The 20,011-nt window shown below is 41.5% G+C and overlaps 1 protein-coding gene across 8 annotated transcripts in view; it reads right to left on the bottom strand.

Moving 5' to 3' along the window:
- The window catches only part of PATJ (PATJ crumbs cell polarity complex component), a 291,845-nt gene that overhangs the window by 53,431 nt on the left and 218,403 nt on the right, over nt 1-20,011 (bottom strand). For all 8 annotated transcript variants that reach the window (XM_032494431.1, XM_032494436.1, XM_032494434.1 and 5 more), the window contains 3 exons: nt 10,669-10,743; nt 6,840-6,957; nt 3,370-3,503 (listed from right to left, as the gene is read on the bottom strand). In XM_032494431.1, coding sequence (XP_032350322.1) covers nt 3,370-3,503; nt 6,840-6,957; nt 10,669-10,743 — 327 coding nt within the window. The remainder of the gene's footprint in view (nt 1-3,369; nt 3,504-6,839; nt 6,958-10,668; nt 10,744-20,011) is intronic.

Below are 20,011 nucleotides of genomic sequence, written 5' to 3'. Positions count from 1 at the left end.
TATCCTCAGCTCTAAGCAAAGGGTGGCCTTTGAGCAAACACATGCATCCTATCACAGAAGAGCCACATTCACCAAAAGCAGACCTGGGAGCACACCATATGATTAATACAAGAGGCAAAGCCTGTTACTGAGGATTGGGTCCAGGTGTGCTCGTAAACCTTCCCCAGAGGCTCACCCTCAGCATTACCTTGGTATTTTAAGAGGTCTGTTTAGATGACTGTCTGCAAATACAGTGGGATGCTAAGTGAGATCTCCCTCTGTGATCTCAGAAACCATCTGTCTTGGCTCCAGAGAAACTATTTATAGCAGGTAAGACTGATGTGGTGTCAAGACCAACTTCCAGAGGCTCAGTTCCTCTCAAGATGGCGAAAGAAATCAGTTGGATGCACAACAAAGAGGGCACAGAAACCCTAACTAGAAGGGTTGGGGCAAATGCTTAAGAAAGGTCAACAGCCCTCAGAATGTGCTCTTTCCTGGCCCCAGAGCTGAAGTAAAGATGTGCCACATAGTAAAAAGTGCAGAAGGTGCTTCTGTCAGAGGATCTCAACACTGCCCACCATTGCCTTTCACATGCTCTCATCTTTGTTTGCCAACTTCCTGCTGTCTGGATGCACTCCCAGGACCTGACTGGATAATGTGACCTGGAGTGTCGACTAGGCTGTGTGTCCCATGTCAAAATGTGGAGAAGGGACAAAAAGGAAAAAAAGAAGATCCTCATGGTGATAAAAAATGGTTTTATTTCTTAAAGCTGCCTTCCACCCCGGTGCTGTTCAGCTTCACCAAAATAACACGCCAATATATGACTCGTGAGTCTAACTCACAGCCTTTGATGAGGTACCTGAGGTTAGGAAATAAAAGCTGTGTCTCATTTCTCATTTTTAAGTGGTGCTTATCCTTCCCAAGGACAATGGGATTTACAGTTGCACAAGGCAGAACTTGTGAATATATATTATGAACCTCAAGATGCTCTCGGGGAATTTTTTTTTTTTTCGCTGCCTCACGGTGGCAAGGGAAGCAGAGCATAGCACTTCGCAAACAGCCTCCCATCCAGGATGCGGGAGGTGACGTCAAGCAGCAGAAGCCCTCAAGCTGGTGGCCAGCAGAACAAACGCAGGCCATATAAAGACCCCAGAGCAGTGAGGCACATCTCACCAGCCTGCACAAAGCAAAATCATATTGACAACAGCAAAAGAAAAAAAAAAAAAAATCAGCTAACAAACTCATTCAGCTAGGCCAGACATGCTGATTAAAGTCTAATTTCCTCTAGGAAATCTAGTTCCATCTTATTTTAAGCAATATTAAGAGGCTTATATTTACAAAAAATAAATCCGAGGGCGACTTTTTCTTTATGAAAGAATTCACTGTAGGATTTCCTTAAAATGTAATCCCTCTGGTTCATTTCAAACATAACTTTATCCAAATTCAGTTTATTTACTATTCAAGAACATCTCTTTGGGAAAATGAGACAACAGGCCAGGGGAGCGAGACGTCCCCAGTGCTCAGGGCCAGCCAGTAGTTTCTGAAAACTACCCCAATGGCCTTAGTAGAACAATGATACATACGTACATGCAGAGAATTTTCTACTCTCTATAAGGTCTCTGAGCCTCACCACAACTCGCTGGGTTGGGATTATTAAGCTTACTTAGCAGGCGTGGAAACAGAGGCTTGGAGAAGGCACAAGTCACGTGCAATTGATTACTATGTACTAAGCACCAGGCTAAGGTCCTCTATTTGCTCCTCCTAGCCACACTGTCCCCACTAATAGACTCTGGGGGGTTAAGAAACCTCCCCTAAGGGGTTAGAGGAGGGACAGGACCTTGATGAGGGGGCAGGAAGAGAGCAGGCTGAGGGGAGGTGAGCAGAGTCTGAGGGGCTGGAATGTGTATGTGGGTTTGGGTAACACCAGTCTGGTCCTATGTGGGTGGTGTCACCTCCTGCACACAGCAGGAGCCCGCTGGATGGCTGGAAGGCTGGTCAAAGTATTTCTATGAACTGTTTAAAGACCAGATCATACATAATTGGAAGGCGGTATTAAAAATACAATTTGAAAATATAACCTAGACCAAATCGCTTGAAGGGAAGCTTCTAAGGAAGAGTATGCCCCTTCCCTCAATGACAAAAGCTGAACAGAGAGCATTCCAAGCCAGACAACAGAAAATGAAGAAAAGTTCTAGGGCCTTAAGGAGGCAAAGACCCATGAAAGGGCTGGGAGTTAAGGCCGGCTGCTGAGCTAGTGAACTCCAGATGTTCCCAGGTCCTTCCGAGCTGCTGAAAACATCATAGTGTATGTGGAAAGCCACACACAGCAGTTCCTGCCTGCACAGGCAAAGGGAGAGTAATTCAGGAAATAAATTATCCTGAACCCTGGAGAAAAGTTTTAACAATACGTTAATCGAGCTGAAGGAAATAAAGTCCTTTAAAAAAATAGACACCAGCCCCGAGCACATCCAGGCTCAGGTGTCACTAGTAGAGACAACTAAACACTAGGATTCTCTAGATCAGGCCAGATAGGAGCAGAGAGAAGGATCATGGCCAGGAAACACGCAGAAGGCATTAAGACCCAGGTTTCTGCAGCATATGCTGTTCTTGAATTGCCCAGCGCCTGAGGGAACTAATATTTATTACAGAAAAATAGAACAGGGTCTCCTAACCCACCTCTCCAACAGAAACATTATACTGTCAACAATGGAAAGAACTATTTAATTGAACATACTATACTTGTTTTTATCTGTAAATCTAGCATATACAATTTACTTCTTACCAAACAGAATGAGCCAAAGAAACACCAAAATATTCACTTAAAAAGATATTAGCAAGACTGATTGCCTCTAGGGAGAGGCCCTAGTTGGGGCTGGGGTTGGGGTTGGAGGGCAAGGCTAGGGCAAAAGGGTAGGAGGCGGATTTATCCTTTACTTTATATCCTTCTGTGTCAGTTTAACTTTGAATAATGTGCATGTATTACCTATGCAAATACATATGCATGGATTCATCACATTTTTGTAAATCAAAACCCAGGAATTTTTACATTTTAATGGCACTGTTAATTAGTGACAATCAAAATGTACTGAATAACCAAAGATTCATCATCCAAGTAAAAACTAACATTCTACACCAATTAAAAAAAATTACGAGTAGACATGGACATGGTGAACATAAAGCCAAGCCTAAATTTTTGGGTTGGAATAATTGATGTATACTTTTATATAGCATTCCACTAAATAGTAATGATGATAATGACCACAATGAGAATAGTTCACACACTTACATACCATGAAAAAGCCAAGTCTTCCATAGAAGTGACACAAGGCCATAATGAGGCTCGGCAACTAACTCTGTGACGGTGGATGTATTTCACTTCTAGAAACTTACCAAGGGTGTGTCTTTTCCTCCCACAATGCTGAGACCAAGCCCTGAACGGCCCTTGGATATCTCTATAATCATCTCCTGGCCGGGAACAATGGGACACGTGGCAGGATCCACTGACAGAGGAGCCTGGAAGCCACCTGGAGAAGGATGGAACACAGAGTGACCGGCAAGCAGGAGATACAGCTCAGCCTGCACACTCTACGGCTCGGAAGGTGCGGGGTTTGCATGTGCTATCATTTCCCTCTTCTCCTGCCAAGCACTAAGAAGGGAAAAGCTGGGTCCCTACTGCCCATTCTCCTAGGGGTGAAACATGACATTCCTATGGCACTTAAAGTGAAAATGGTACCCCCCACCCACACAATCAACCATTTTAATTATACTTGACATTTTTAAAATCATAAAACACACTGGTATGGAAAAATTTAAGTTGATTACATGATTAAATACATATAGGTATATGTTATAATGAGACTAAAGACTGGCATAAATTCCGATCTACAGTTATAAAATACCAATTAAGAAACAGCACTTAAATATTGTCAATTAGAGCATATATATGAATTAAGATGTATAAAGGATCTAGTCAGTAAAGTATGAGGCAACTGAAAATAACAATTACCTAAAAATTATCCCCAAATATATACATAGTAAAAAAAAAAATGTGTTATAAACATAACACTGTAGAATTAATAGCTGGGCCCATAACTAAAGAGCTTGTTAAAAGAGTTATTGCTGTTTTATAAAGGTTTACATTTAAAAATCATTGTTTAGACTGGGTTTTCTAAAAACTGGGAGGAAAAAGTATTTACAGGCTAAGAGAAGATGTTTAATAACACCCATTTCTCTAGCATAAATTCCATATATATGCATTTTTTAGTCAAATCTAACCCATTGAAAAATCAAAACATTCAAAATGTTAGTTTCAAGAGAATCTCCTGCAAATAATAGCTTCTAGAGAATGTCATCTTTCGTATGATGACTAAGTTTGATCATTGTATCAAACAAGTGAGTACTGATTCTTACATTGTAATATAATTTGGTAAAGGGCTGATAACAGGGGGTGCCACCTGCTGGTCAGCTCCAGCTAATGCACAGGGGCCAAGCTGAGATCCACAGACCCCCGTACAGCAAGGGCCAGTAGTCATGGCCCAAGGGCCAAGAATGGCTTTCACATTTTCAAAAGGTTGAAAAAAATCAAAAGAAGAATAACATTTCAAGACATGGAAAATTATTCGAAGTTTAAATTTTAATGTCTACAGATAAAGCTGTATTGGAACACAGCCCTGCTAATTGGTCTGCATGTTGTCTATGGCTCCTAATGGCCGAGCTGAGTAGCTGCAACAGAGACCACATGGCCTGCAAGCCTTAAATATTTATTATCTGGCTCCTTTCGGAAAAAGTCTGCTGATCCCTGGTATAAAAGAAAAGGAAACAGGCCCTAGGTAAGCCTGTGGGGTTCTGCTCTAAGCAATGATCACTGTCTTTGTGATAAAAGGAAAAAGGTTTAGAGAGGGAAAGAAGTGGATTTGGGTTCAAAGAGGTGGGTGAAACTGAGGCTCATTCCTCATCAGAAAAATGCAGGTAACCACTGTCTAAGAGGCTGTTCTAGGAATTAAATAAACAGCTCGCACGAGATGCCCAGCCCAGGGACCGGTGTAGTGCCACATTCTTACAAGTGCTGCTCCTGAGCACGTGGAATTTATTAATCTAATGGCCTCCTGTTTAACAGTGAAAAGTTTAGTGACACAACCTCAGTAACAATTATTAGAAGAATCAAATTGTAAACCGAATTTGCCTCTGGATCTTTTCACAACATACGTATTTCATGCTACATTTTCCACTGATTTACAATAAAGACAATGTACAAGTGGCAGTTTTATGGATGCTTGAAAAAGTCTGTTCTCCTTACGTAAATCACTAGCTTAGTCTCTCTTTTTTAAAACAAAATAACTTTCTTTAATTGAAGTATAGTCAGCTACAATATGTCAATTTCTGGTGAACAGCACAATGTCCCAGTCATGCAGATATATATACATATACTCATTTTCATATTCTTTTTCATTTAAGGTTATGACAAGATACTGAATATACTTCCCTGTGCTGTTCAGAAGAAATTTGTTTTTTTACTAGCTTAGTCTCTTGAGTGAGGAGGAGAAACACAGAATGATATATTGGAGGCAGCCTTTCTTTCCCTCCTCTACCTCTGCTTCACCCTGGCCAGTCCTGAGTCAGTCTCAGCATTTCTTTCTCTCATGGAATCCAGCCCAGTGCTGACTCCTCCCAAGCCCTCAGTCCATGTTCTGTAAGTGGGCGGCCGAATGAATACGCTTTCCACAGATTAAACTGTGGTATGATTTCATTTCTGTTCTTGAGGTAAAGATGTGGGATCCATATTATCAAAACTCAACTGGTCTGTGTGTGTGTGTGTGTGGGGGGGGGGGTCATCAAACTTTTTTGGTCAAAGACCAGGTGGGAAACATTGGGGCTTTGCAGGCCACATGGGCTCTGGTGCGGCTTCTCAGTTTAGCCCTTAGAGGGTGAGAGAGGCCACGGACAACACGCCCACGAATGAGTGTTCCAGTAACATTTTATTTCTGGACACTGAAATCGGAATTTCATATAATTTTCATGAAGTATTCTTTTGATTTTTTACAATATTTTGAAAATGTGGAAAACCATTTTTAGCTTGCAGACCATATAAAAACAGATGGTGGGCCAAATGTGACCCAGAGGTCAGTCTCCTGACCACATTCCTCAAGTATTTTAGTAAAACTCCAGTGCTTTAGAATAATATCTGCCTAAATTTTTTTGAGTTAACATTGATGAAAAAATATGTAAAAGACAAATACCATAAAGGTGACAGGCCTGCTAAATTCATGCAGGGTTATGCTTTATCGTTGGTGAGCATGGCGTTTTAAATAGTCCTTTAAAAAAAAAAAACTGGCTTATATGGCATAAAAGCAAAATGGAAATACTCATTATTCATTCTGAAGTTCTATTTTCAACCATTAGTCAGCATAATTCAACTCAGGAATTCAAAAAGAGAAAGTGAATACCAATTTCTTCAAGCGCTGAAAATTAACAGTCTTTAAATAGCTCACATCAACATATGCAAGGTTAACAATTTGGTTCAATATGATTTTGAAGAGATACTAATCCTGAACTAAACACAATCTTTTGGAGAGATTAGAGAATAATTCGGAAGCCTCAGATTCAAGTAGCATTTACTGAGGGACATTTTTGTTCTAGAAATTTTATATTCAATAAATAAAAGTCAATCCCATTGGTGGAGATGAGGAAAATGGTGGTGGAAGTAAAGTGACCCACCCAAGTCCCAAAGCTCAAGCAGTGGAGCCAGGATGCCAACCGGGCTTCCTAACTCCTTGTTCAGAGCTCTTTTCAGAACATCATGGTCCCTTCTTTTTCTAAGGTTTCATGAATCAATTCAATTCTGCTCAGAGAAAGACTCATACCATAGCCTGTGAAGTCTGTATCTGTCGAATGGTATGATGGATTTGGTGCTAAAGGTATCTCTTGTGAACCAAAGGAGACTTTTGTCGAATATTTTTGCTGTTTCATTTGGCTGCCAACCTACAAAAGGAAGGACAAATAGATGAATGTCAGAGAGGAGGAAGGTAACAAGAGGAAAAGACTTTAAAATTGGTGTACTGTCACCAGAACAGTGGTGCACTCCAATAATGTCTCTTGAAAACTTAGAGTTGGAGGGGTGGCAAGGGGAAGTTAGGATGATGTTTATCCCAATCCCCATGCTTCCCTCTGTAACTTTACACCTGAAATGCTTTGGTGAAGGATGGATTAAGGAAGGGAAGAAGGATAAAAGCTGAAGCTACTCTATCCTTGTGGTCTGTGTATGAAGCGGGGGCCAGGAAGCATTTTCACATGATGAAATCAGCATGAAGTCTGTATATCTGTGCTGAGCACAATGAAAAACAATCTGTGCTACAGATGTTCTGACTGCCCATCTCCTCTGGACACATTCATATAGTCAAAGACACATGAGGTAGGTTAACTGTGCAACATGAGGGGAAAGAAGGAACAACAAACATCTACTCAAAGCCCACTAAACGCCAGGTACACCAATTACATTTAAGTCACCTTAATGAACACTTATTCACCTTTGATTCCCAGTGCCTGGAACATAGTAGGGCCTCGATAAATGTTTGATGAATGAATGAATGAATGAATGATTGAAGAGGAGCAAAACTGAAGACATGGAAGCTCAGAGTAGGAAATAAATCTGTAATTCAATGAAGGTACAGAGACCTTCGCTGAGTGAGCTTTGGAAAATTAACTTGTGATTCTGAATTTTTGTTGATAATACCTCTAGTGAATGTTAGTATCACAAAACTAAAGAAAATCAAAAGTACTCCATGCTTGCTTAACAGGTAGTTAAGAGATATAGGTAGTAACCTGACCTGCCTTCTGGATCTGCAGTTAGCCAGGGAGCCCATCCCCAGCTGGAAGATTCTGGTGGAGGCAGTGAAGCACCAGGCTGCCCCTGGAGTCTAGAAATAGGATCAAGGTAACTGCTCCAGAACAATGACACCTCAGGATTCCATCACTGGAAGGCTGCGCCCCAATGCAAGGCAGTGTGCAGTAGGCGACAAGAAAAACGGCACTACCCATCATGCAACTGCACTGTGCTGTGCAGTTTTCAAAAACACTTTTACACCCACAAATTCATTTAATCATGAGAATAACTTTGAGAATCAGATGATAAGACTCTTTTACAAATAAAGAAACCAAGACGCAAATGTCAAGTGACATATCTGAAGTCACACAGCTAATGAAAGGAAGAGACAGGACTAAAAGTCAGTGTTTGACGAATGCTGCAAGTTTACGGTGTTTATTAAACAGCTGCTAGGCAATGATGCTACTGGTGTTCATTTTTTTCCTGCGGTTTTTCTATCACCGTCATTCAATAATGACTGTACATTTATTTAAAAAGATTTTCTGAATACATATTTTCAGTGATTTTTTTTAAAAGAAGAAAGTGGAAAAATGACAAATTAGGGGTTACTACCAGAAAAAATGGAACCACCTAGATATCCCATTACTCTAAGGACCACATTTCCCAGACTCCCTGAAGCTAGATGTGACCACAGACTAGTCTATGGTCAATGGGATGTAAACAGACATGAACCGTACAATTTTCAGGTCACTCTCTTAAGGAGAACGACCCTGCCTTCCCCTTCTCTTTAGATGAAACACAAGTGGAATGGTTAATACCTGGAGCAGCCATCTTAGACTAAAGAATGGATGCCGTATTTTGCAGGATGGTAGAGTAATCAGAAAGAACGGTACAGTAACCAGGTAAGAGGTGGCTGGGCCCGTGACCCTGTGGAAACACCGTTATCACCCTTAACCTAATCACACCCACACGTGATGCAAAAGACAAACTTCTTGCAGCAACTGAACGTAATCTTAACTCATACAGCACTTATGTCCAACTTTCCTTTGTATCATCTCAAGAAATACCATTGATAACAAAGCTAAATGAAAGCTACAGAGTTATTTTATGAAGCGCTGTGTGGATTTTGAAACAGGAGAGCACAAGAGGCAGCCGTCGCTACATCATGACCTTCCCAGCAGCAGGGAGTGCTTGTGATCGATATGGGTAGAAATGAATTCAGTTAAAAAATAAGAAAACAGCCCATAGAAATCCAGGCAAAAGTTTTCTGGGGTTTTATTTGTTTGTTTGAAGTTGAGATTAATTTTTTTAAGTTAAAGCATGGGCTGGTTGACTCTTAACCCAGGATAAATGTGTTTCTAAGAGATTTACAGAGGAATTCTGGGAACTACAAAGCCTCTGCAGTTATATCAAAGTTACACTTACCAGTGTTTTTCAAGTCTGTGCTTCATCAAATCTTCATGACAGGAAAAAAAAGAAATCAACTACTCAAAAGAAGATATGAATGGCTGAGTTCGCTATCACTGATGAGCTGTGTGACCACAGGTAAGTCACTCAACCTCCTAAACGTTCTCATCTGTAAATTGGTGGCAATACCTCTATACCTTGCAAGGTTATTGTGAAGATTAAAGAGCAAAGCAAGTAAATAAACCTACAATTATGCCAGGAACGACTTAGGAGTTTAACTAATGAGAACTACTAATGTTTTTATGTCCTCTGATAACATACTAGTCAGCTTCTGGTTGAAAATTCTTAAGGAATGAAAAATTCCATTTCTGTGAGGAATCCCTTCCCATTTTGAAGGAGCCCAAGTGGTTGGGAGTTCTTTACGATGAGTGATGCAGCTTCACTGCAGATGCTGCCGACTGCTCTCTGCACCGTTTCTCCTCTGCAGTCACAGAAAAGGGTGTAACCGTTTTCTCAAAGGAGAAGTCTTTAGATCTAAGTGCTCATTTTTCAACAGGGGAAAGAAAGGCCAGAGGGTGTTTAGGACTCACCGCAGCTCTAACATTCTATGGTTATAAAATTTTAGAGATATTTGATACATTTCTTGAGACAGGTGAGAGCCTATAAAGTACTAACACACTGACAGCATTCACAAATACATTAAAGTTAAAAGAATCTGGTTCTGAATTTTTTAAAAAAAATGCTTAGAGATTTTCAGTTGAACTGAATTTTTTTCAGTTGAACTTTATTTTTACGGTACTTTCTACACCTACTTGTTTTTATTTAGGTTTCTAGCATATAATTTTGGATACTTTTCAAAGGCATTTCCTCTGGTGATGTTTGAATTATCATGTATTTCCTGTAAGCTCTAGTAATCTATAGTTCCTTAAATATAAAAATAGCAATACAGTAATAATGTAAATTTTAGCAGCACAAAAGTACAAATGAACACACAATGAGAATCAGGACTTAAGAAAAAGTTTAACAGCCAGAAAAGTACAAAAATTTGACAGACAGAAATTTACAGTTTTTTAAGAGAAGTAAAACTCAAAACACAAGAAACACTTGTTATTGCATTTATATTTTTAGAGAACTACAAATTCTCCCACTTTAATTTTTTTTATCTATGACCTTGTGTAAGACATGGGGCTCTCCGAATTTAGGTGCAAGTGTGCTTTCAGGGATGCCTCACTTTTAAACACCTGCATAGAGGGTTGTACAGGGAGACATACAGAGGGTTTGTCCACAAACCTTGCAGGATCGGTGCTACAGTTGTGGGGTGACTTCAGGGTTGAAAGACATACCATAACTTTCTGCCGAGTAATAAAGGATCTGATTTCATTACAATCACCTCCTTTTCTAATGGGACCTGTTTACAACGCACACAATCCCAGCAGAGCAAACCTAAAGGGTCAGTTACATACGTTGTCAGTTGGACATTCCAGTGTCTTCTGTTGACCGGCCACCACACCTTGACCAATCACCTGGGAGATGTCTTCCTGAAACATAAAAGATACAGCCAGTTACCAGTATTGTTGGGCTCAACCGCACTCCCCAACTTCAGCAGTCAAGCAGTATTTAACGGGGCTTCAGGCTACTATAAAAACGACCAAAACACTAGGCAGAAAAGTTCTATTCATCCATCTGGATTAACTCTATCCAGAAATGAATGCAGGCTTCTCATTTCCAAATTCTTTTTTGGCCCTTTCAGATCTGTCAGGCTTTGAGCCTATCAGGTAGCTTCTGATGGTCATTTCAGCCAGACTTTTTTCTTCTTCTGTCATACCAGTAATCCCTGTTATCTGTACTTACACTGAATATTAAATCCTTTCAAGGTTTAAGTCCTGGAATTATAATTTCTTTCCCCTTAACATATTCAGTTAGAGGCAAAAAAGTGCCATCACTAAGGACACTGGGAGATACAAAGATAAATTAGTCCTGGACTCCACGGAGCAGTGCAGAGTTCAGACTTACGAGAGAAACAAACCAAGTGTGAAACTGACACATAGTTAAAGGACAAGTAATTTAAGTAAATGATGACAGCAGTAAATTGACCAGAATGCTCATGTCTGCCTTCCACCATATCTCATCCTTTATGTTCAGGCAATTTACAGGGGAAATTATCATATAATGATTTACTCTAAGGCATGAACTCATGCATTTGGCGTGGGCAAGGCAGGGAACACGGAGAGAGACTGATCTGGATAGAAGAAAGGATGGGTTTACTCTGGCCCTTGGTAAATGGGTGAGAGACATCCAGGTGGAGAGATCCAGCACACAGCTGGCAGGCAGGTAAGCTATCTGGAGACGAGAAGAGAGGTGTGACATGTATAGTGGAGTGTTGGAGGAGTTTGTGACCCTAGTTCCTCGACTTAAAAGTTCTGAAACCCTGAGCTGGTTATTTGACTTTACCAAGACTGAGTTTCTTCATCTATACTATGGGAGAAAATAAGAGTCGTTATATAGTAGAGATGTTGGAAGGATTCAGTGGAGCAATAAATGAAAAGCATTTGGCTTGGTACCTGGTAAATAGCAAATATTTAATAAAAATGCTAATGGTGACAGCAAATGAAATCAACTTACGATAAACCCATGTTCCTAACTCTGCTATAGGGATGGCGAAACAGTTACCTGCCCAGGACACCTTCTCCTTTGGAGAATGCTGGCGTACTGGCTGGTATCCCCATCACAAACCCTCACCCTGGTTTTTTGCCGGCACACTGACAGACCTTTTCTTCCACAGGCTCCCATTAGATTTCTAACAACACAACAGATGATGACCAGGTGATGCCCAGCCATTCATTATGACTAGATTAGGTTATAATTTCACCGTGTCCCCTCAATTCCCTATTGGTCTCTATCCTGAGAGATTTAACCCCACCACGTTATATCATCTAGGACCCCTAGATGACTGTGAGTACCCTAAGTTCCCTACTAGTAACCTATTTTTTAGGACCACAACTATTTCTCATTTAGATTCTCTCTTATTTTCCCCATATGGGAGAAAGGTCCCAGAACTCCTCTCCCTCATTCCTATTTTTTTTTTAACTTTGCTCCTAAACACATTACATGACTCAGAACAATTTTTAAAATCACCTCATTCCTTGGAATTCTTCCCTGAGCCCCTGCGTGGTGCCCCTTCCACATCATGACCAATTTATTTTATTACTATTTCTGCAACGTTGTATGTATTTTAAAATCTTATGTGTGTATCACCCACATGCTAATAGCATTGCTTTTGTCTTATTTGTTTCTTAAACATACGGCAGAATAGAATATGAGCTTGATAAAGGGCGAGTGCTGAATGCATCAAAGTCCAGGGACTTAAATCTTAAACGTACCTGGGTGGATTTCAGGGCCAGCCAGGAAAGCAAGGACACACAGCGAAGGTGACCCTGCGGCCTCCACTTTAAAGGATCACAAAGAGAGCAGACAGACCTGGGAAGGTCAATGGACGGTGCTCATGGGAGTTTTCAGAATAAGTTCTAAACTGCCTTGTAAATGGAGACCACTCATGTTACTCCTTCCCAGTGTGGATCAAATGGCCTGAGGAAGAGCAGAAGTGCCTCTCTTTGAAAATGACACTGCAGAGGTCTGCCATTCTCCCTTGGTTTAACCCCGGATTAGCCAGCAATGTGACAAAGGAGATGACTCCCCCAGCTAAACGCCTTAAGCCCAGTCTGCATATGATATAGACGAACTGCTAACTTGGTAGAATTTGTCCTCATCATTTGCACTTGTAAATAAAAAGGAAGGGCACTGGAATAGCAGCCAGAAAAATCTGGGTTCGGATTGGTTCCACTACTTATTAGCAAGAGTAGTGCTTGGAAACCTTCTTCTTTTTTTTTTTTTTTTTTTTGGCAGGGGGAGGTAATTAGGTTTATTTATTTATTTTTAGAGGAGGTGCTGGGGATTGAACCCAGGACCTTGTGCATGCTAAGCATGTGCTCTACTGCTTGAACTGTACAATCACCCCTGACCCTTCATTTTCACAACAGCAAGAATGCACTAACAGCTACCTGAGTGAAGGGTTGAGACCACAGTTGAGTTCAACACGTGCTTACTGTGCACCAGCTCTGTGTTGTGAGAAAAGACTAACAGAGCCTAACAGGTACGACACGCACATACCTGGTGAGATGGATACTAGAGAAAGAATCATGGAAACGTTGAATTACAACCGAATGACATATCTGTCAAGAAGTGTGGCAGACAGCAGAATCCTGAGAAGTGTTAGGTTTCTTCCCTGTCTCTTATCTTATCCTCAAAAATGTGGAAGGATGAAATCAGAGCTCAGAAAAGCATCTGGCCCACCACACTTTCCCATGTCTTATATGGATTATCCGTAAAGCTCTGGGCCAGGGGCGGGGCTGGCGCCCGACGATGATAACAGTAACTGCCAGAACTTTCAGAGCACCGACCGCCAGCTACTGAGCCTGTAGGTAAAATGTACACATTTCAGATGCTGATGTGGCCAACAGACCTGTGCGTGAGGTTCCAGCATCATCTTCACTCTAGAGGTGACATAACTGAGGCACAGAGAATCTAACAAGTACCTGCGAAGCCGGAACTTGACCCAGACACATCTTGCTCCACAGCCCCAGCTCTTAACCGAGGGGTGAACCACAGGGGCAGGGAAAGAGCTGCTCGCCTCCTCCCAACAACTCACACAAGATTCCCAGGAGTCGGCCTCGACACAGCGAGTCCATTTTCAGACGCAACAAGTCAGTACAAGTCACGCCTGCTTATTTTGAGCCTGGACAGGAAAAACAAAACTCACGGCACTAGCCACTGCAGTGACCTCGGGAGAGTCCCTTTCCTTTGTTTAAATATAAATTTAGAACTTGCCAATCTCCCAACTATTGCACGAAGGCAGCTCTTAGTGCCTTCAAAGCTGAGGTTCTGGGACATTCTAACGTACTGACTTTGTACTGGGGACCCTAAATAAGAAGGCTGAGGAAGGAGTGTGGAAAGATCTTCTCATTTCATGAAACAAACTGATACAACACATTCTGTGTGCATCATGTTATCCTCAGCACAGTACTATAAGCTCCTGACAGAAAACGCCTGGTGGGCCAGACAGCTTAATCTGAGCAAGAGAAGGAGCTTCAGGAGGTGGATAGAAAAGGCAACACTGGGAATGTCCTATATAACAGGTAATAATGGAACTGACGTCCAGATTACCATCACCAAAGCTGGCTGACTCCTGTCCCAAAGCTGCGTAATCAACACATCTGTCTGGTCACAGTAATTGGTCCAAGTGTAGACACCTGAATCACAAAAGAACATCCTGTGGATTTTCCAAAGTGGACCTGAGGGCAGAGAGCCAGCCCCTTCCTGGCAGAGAAGATCAGAAGCTACAGACAGCCATGCCCCTCCTGTGCTGAGGAAGCAAGACTGAAGTAGAGGAGAGTCAGACAGACATACAGGGTCACCTCCAGCAGCACCAGGCCTCAGGTTCCAACTGTCCCCGAGGCTGTCAATCCTGCTCTTCCCCGCAGTTATGTAAAAAATAACCTGTAGTCTATAGATACATTTCCCCTTCTGTCTGTAAGGTCAAGTCGAGGTTTTATCACTTGCAACCAAGAGACTCCTGATTCAAATTAGGTGGAGCCCAGAAAAGATCTACTAGAATAACAAACTCACTGTGGTGAGGCTGTGAGGTAGCTAAACGGAGAAGGATGAAGTGAACTGACTCTGAGACAACAACTAAAGAGAGCCGCTCAGCATAAAAGTAGTCAAATTCAAATTCAAATACTCAGACTCAGTCATTTTTAAAACATGCCTATTGGACCAACAATAAACACAAATTATTACTGTTGCTTTTGGTCCCGAGATTTCCACTTGGTAGCATCTGAATACATTAGAAAAAGACAACCTTTGCCTAGATTGTAATTCCTGCCAGCTGACCTAACCACCTAGATTAGGTGAAATCACGTTAGCAAAAACTCCTACAGCATCTTAACTTTCCCTTCAAGAGTACTCGTCAATACTAAGTTAAAGTCATATTCAAATCCTGGCTGTGACACTTACTAGTTGAGTGTCTCCGTGCCTCAGTTTCCTAATCTATAAAATGGGGGTGGTAGTAGGCTTGATCTCATACAAAATACGCATTAATACAGTTAGAATGGTGCCTTTTGCAGGACATGGCAAATGCTATGACAGCATTAGCTGCCATTATTCCCAGCAATTCTGAAAGCTCCCTGAAGGTAAGACTTACGTGTCCTGTTCACTGTGATGTGCCCTGTGGCTCACACGGTGCTGGGGACATAACAGGCTTTCAATACAAACTTGTTTAATTTCTGCTTTCTTTGAAAGATAATCAATAGAAGTTTTAGGTTATAATATCTTAAAATCATGTCAGCAAATAAGGCTTCCCCAGAGAAATGAAAACTTTACAGACTCAAAGAACATCACTACATTTCTGAGAAGCTCTGGGATTTGGATGCCAGGGCACCAGACACAGGTAAGAAAGTGTGAGTTCAGGGCTCTGAGCCGTCACGTCTAAGTGCTTCTCTGGGCTTTCTGTGCCTGCTGAGTAACTATGATTGTAAAATTACTGTCTCAATTCAGAGATACCTGATAAGCATCTTCCTTCTAAGCAAGAGGAAATTCCAAGCTGAGTAACAAGTCTCCACGGCAGGCCATTAAATTGGCTGGCAGCGAAAGAAAGCTAGGAGACGACAAAGATGTGAATTTGTGTTAAAAACGTGTACCTATATTTCTGCTGCCTTTGAGTTCATGAGGTTGCTTTACTGGCCACCCACACATCTCTATATTATCTTCATTACAATGCAGAGGGGAAGAGAATGGAAGAAAAAGTCAAGAGCTTTCCTCTCGTGGCTTTTATGAAGGAAGCACACCTGATTGTAAATCTCCTGTCTTTTTTTTATGACCAGGAAAGGGAAATTTATCATGTAGGCAAATCTCAAGTGATTTTCAGAAATACAAGGTATAAAGTACAATGAGCTGTGAAAAATGCCCCACATCTGAATGCACTTGAACTCTACCACTGGCAATCTGCATACTGTCACAAAAGAGAGGCTGATGCTGACTCAAGACATGTTCTCTCCTGCTCCTACAGAGTGTCTACGCTCTTGCTATAGATGCAGTTTTCACACTGGATCTGAAACAGAAGATAAAGAGTCACACCACGGCATCGACGTTCATAGCCGAATCAGAAATTCTGCAGTTGTTGATGGAGAGCAAACTGGGGATGAAATGGATTTTAAGCACACAGTTCAGAGCCTTGCTTTAAAAATGAGCAGCATATTACCCCTGAGAATTTCAGCCTAGATGTAAGATCTAAAAGGAAGCTTATAATCATCAGAAACACATTTTAAACTATTTTCCCCTCGAACTTGGATGCCAGCACTTTAAAAAACACTTAGGAGTAATTTTTAATCAAGTCCAGCAGTCAAAATTGACAAACAGAGCCTGCCTCAGGAATCACATGGTGCACCGTTCCATTAAAATTCCACACTGAACTTATTCTACTTTCCCGCAAATCTGCTTTTTCTCACGGTCCTTTTTTTTTTTTTTTTTAAAATAAATTAGTGACAATATCAACCTCGCACTTGCACAGGTTTAAAACCACAGCCAGGTTTTATTCATCTCTCTCCTTGCCTGCTTTCATCCAATCATTTGCAAGTTACTCCTGATTCTAGAGACACAATTTCTAGGGATTTCACAGACCAGAACTTTTTTCAAAAGAACTTTGGGGATCCGAGTTACTTTTTTTTTTTTGCCAAGTAATTGAAATCAAAGAAATATTAGGCTGGAGCATATGAATTTGCTATTTTATGAGTTAAAAAATGGTCAAATATCAGTGATTTCAGAGGGTGCAACCTCTCAAAGTCCTTTCCCCACAACTACCACCATGTATTACTACCATAATGACATAGAGGAAGAGCCATTTTAACACTAAAAAGTTGGGTAGGACATAGTCTTAAATTAAAGGGCATTTCTTTAAACTGAGTAAATTTAGCTTAAGGAAGAACTCTCCATCTGGTTATTATTATTATTTTTTTAAATTTTCCACAGACCAATGAAAACTGTCATGAACCCACATGGGGTCTCATTAATAACACTTTAGTATTATCTGGATAAAGAAGAAAGCTTAGACTTCGGAGTCTGACAGTGGTTCATATCCCGGTTTTTACACTTACAGGTTATGTGTTCTGTGACAAGTTAGATTTCTCTGAACCTCGGTTTCTTTATGGGTTAATACCAGATGCCTCTTGGAGAGGCAGAATGGCATAAGTTGGGCATGCCAGTCAAGCACATAAGGTTTTGAATCCTTACTGTGGTGCTTACTGCCCCTAAGCCTCCAGGAACAAGTGAATTAACTTCTGGAATACGCAGGTCCCTTTGTCTGCAAAATGGAGATCTTAATGCTTCATTGTGGGGAGGACGGAGATAATACGCTGTGTTCCATTCCTCACAAATAATAAGTGCTCAGTAAATGGGGGGTGGTATTATTATTACTACTACTACTACCATTACTGTTTTTTTTTTTTTGCTGGGATATATGAGCTAATCTTTTAAAATGCCTACTACAGGAACAGGTACACAATGAGTAGCCATTAAATCACATTTCCTGTCTTACAGAGATGCCTAAAACTCATCAGACGAGAAGGAACAACTCATCTTTCCCCACAAATCTGCTTTTCCTCCTGTGTCTTTTCTCAGTGAATGGCACCAACCAACCAGCCAGTTAGCTGCCCATGACGTAATCTGAGAGTCCTTGCCACTCGTGCCTTCTCCTTCAGCTCTGACCTTCACATAATCATCAGGTTCTATCTGTCCTAACTCCTGACAGACCCCAAGTTGAGGTCACTCCCAGCTTTCATCTCAGTTACGCTAACAGCTTTTGAACTCCCTGCCTTCAGCCTTGACATTTTCTACCAGTTTCTTGAGGGAGCTTGGAAGGGTTTTTTCAATAGGCTAATCTCATCATTATAATCCCCTAGTAAAACCACTCCAATGGCTTCTGCTGGTATAAAGACCTTTATCCTGGTCCACAAGGACCTCCACCAGCTCCTGCCTACTTCTTGGTTTTCACCTTCTGCCACTTCACCTGCACAGCCACAGCTAGGAGACCCGGGATGCAGATTCAGGTACCCACCCACAGGCGATGGGGATGATGTAGGTACTCGGGAATTTACAGGTGCTCGGGAAGCAGGCTGGGCTTAGACAATGGTGGGAAGATAGGAACTGAAATAAACTAGAAGAGGGTAATTGATGAAAGGAGAACTTGGAACACTGGTCCATTTTTAGTAGAAAATAGAAACCAGGATTTTTATGTAAAAATGTCCCGACAACCAGTTTGTGACCTTTGCATTAGACCTAATGTGGCAAACTCCCGGGTGAATGATGTACTATTTATCTTTACATTCCTAGAGCTTGACACACCACAGGTTCCCAGGAAATGTGTACTGAGTAGTGAGCATTCTGGCACACCTAGATTATAAAAACAAAACGTGGTGCTAACAACAGCTACATTTACTGTACGCCAAGCACTATTAAGAGCTTCCCACGTAACATCATCCTTGATCCTCACAAAAAAACAGGCAGGCCTCCTCCTCCTTCTCCATTTTTGGATGAAGAAATGAAAACAGACAGGATAAGCCACTTTCTCAGTCAGAGCTAGAGGGGGCAGAGGCGAAATCTAAGTCCGTTCAGACTTCAGAGACCATGGTTTATACCCGACAGCCTTTTTCATCTGAGAAAGCAAGTACTATCAGGCCATTTGTAGATACGGGTATTATTTATAACACGAAACACTGATTTTTCAATAAGCACGTTTAAAAATTTTATATGGATCAAGCCTATCAAGGTAGAGAGTAAAAAGTAGTGCTAAAACGTCGCTATTCTGGTTGGCAGGGACTCTGAAATGGTAAAATGCACTGTCAGCTGCGGTGTGAATTTCCATGTCACAGCCCATTTAGGTTAATGATAGTTAATTTAGAAGCAACTCATGATTCCCCAGGCATCTTGCTACCCTGTAAATTCTAAAATCTTCACAAAGAAACCACAGGTTGAATGCCACCTCGAGCTGCCTGGGATACTCCCATTTTCCTATTCGTGTCCCAAGGGTCAGAAATTACACTTCATGATGAAAGAACCATAAAGACAAAAACTGAAGACAGTTTGGAAAATCTAGGCATTCTGAAAAATTTTGAAAAATCTAAATGTTATTGAGGCTGCTGTACACAAACCAGGTCTGTAATGACAGGGATCACTTGACACACAGACTGCATCGTTGCTAAGCAGTGTCATAAAACGGGGAAAGAACGCCGGGCACATCTGCTGGGGACATTTCCTAGCAGGGTTATCACGGGCTGCTGGTCAAGCCCTGGGATGATGCTTGTTCTCAAGACCCAGATGGTGTAACAATTGCCATTTTAATAGCTCTAAACCTGCGTTCAGAGGAAAGCATTAAAGCACACGTACAGCAGAAGGTTTGCATACTGGGAGCAAGAAAGGTAAATTCTTTGATTGGCAACTCTCTGTGGAATTTACCTGGTAAACACATACGTTACCTTGCTGTTTATTTTATTATGATTTTTGCAAAGACAAAATATGAGAATATGTCCTGCCGCTGCCGCCGTCTCTAGCAGACTGCGTGGCCATTGCTGCAGTAAACTCCCAGCTAGCCTGTCAGCATCCACTCTGGCCCCCGTCCAGTCTGATCGCTGCATTACAGCTACAGTTTAGAGTCACCTCCCGAAGCCCTCCATGGTTTCCCACTGCCGTTAGCATAGCGAC

The sequence above is a fragment of the Camelus ferus genome, chromosome 13, assembly GCF_009834535.1.
Source record: "Camelus ferus isolate YT-003-E chromosome 13, BCGSAC_Cfer_1.0, whole genome shotgun sequence".
Taxonomy (NCBI): Eukaryota; Metazoa; Chordata; class Mammalia; order Artiodactyla; family Camelidae; genus Camelus; species Camelus ferus.
The sequence above is the reverse complement of the archived record's forward strand: the minus strand, read 5'-3'. Positions and strand labels throughout refer to the sequence as shown.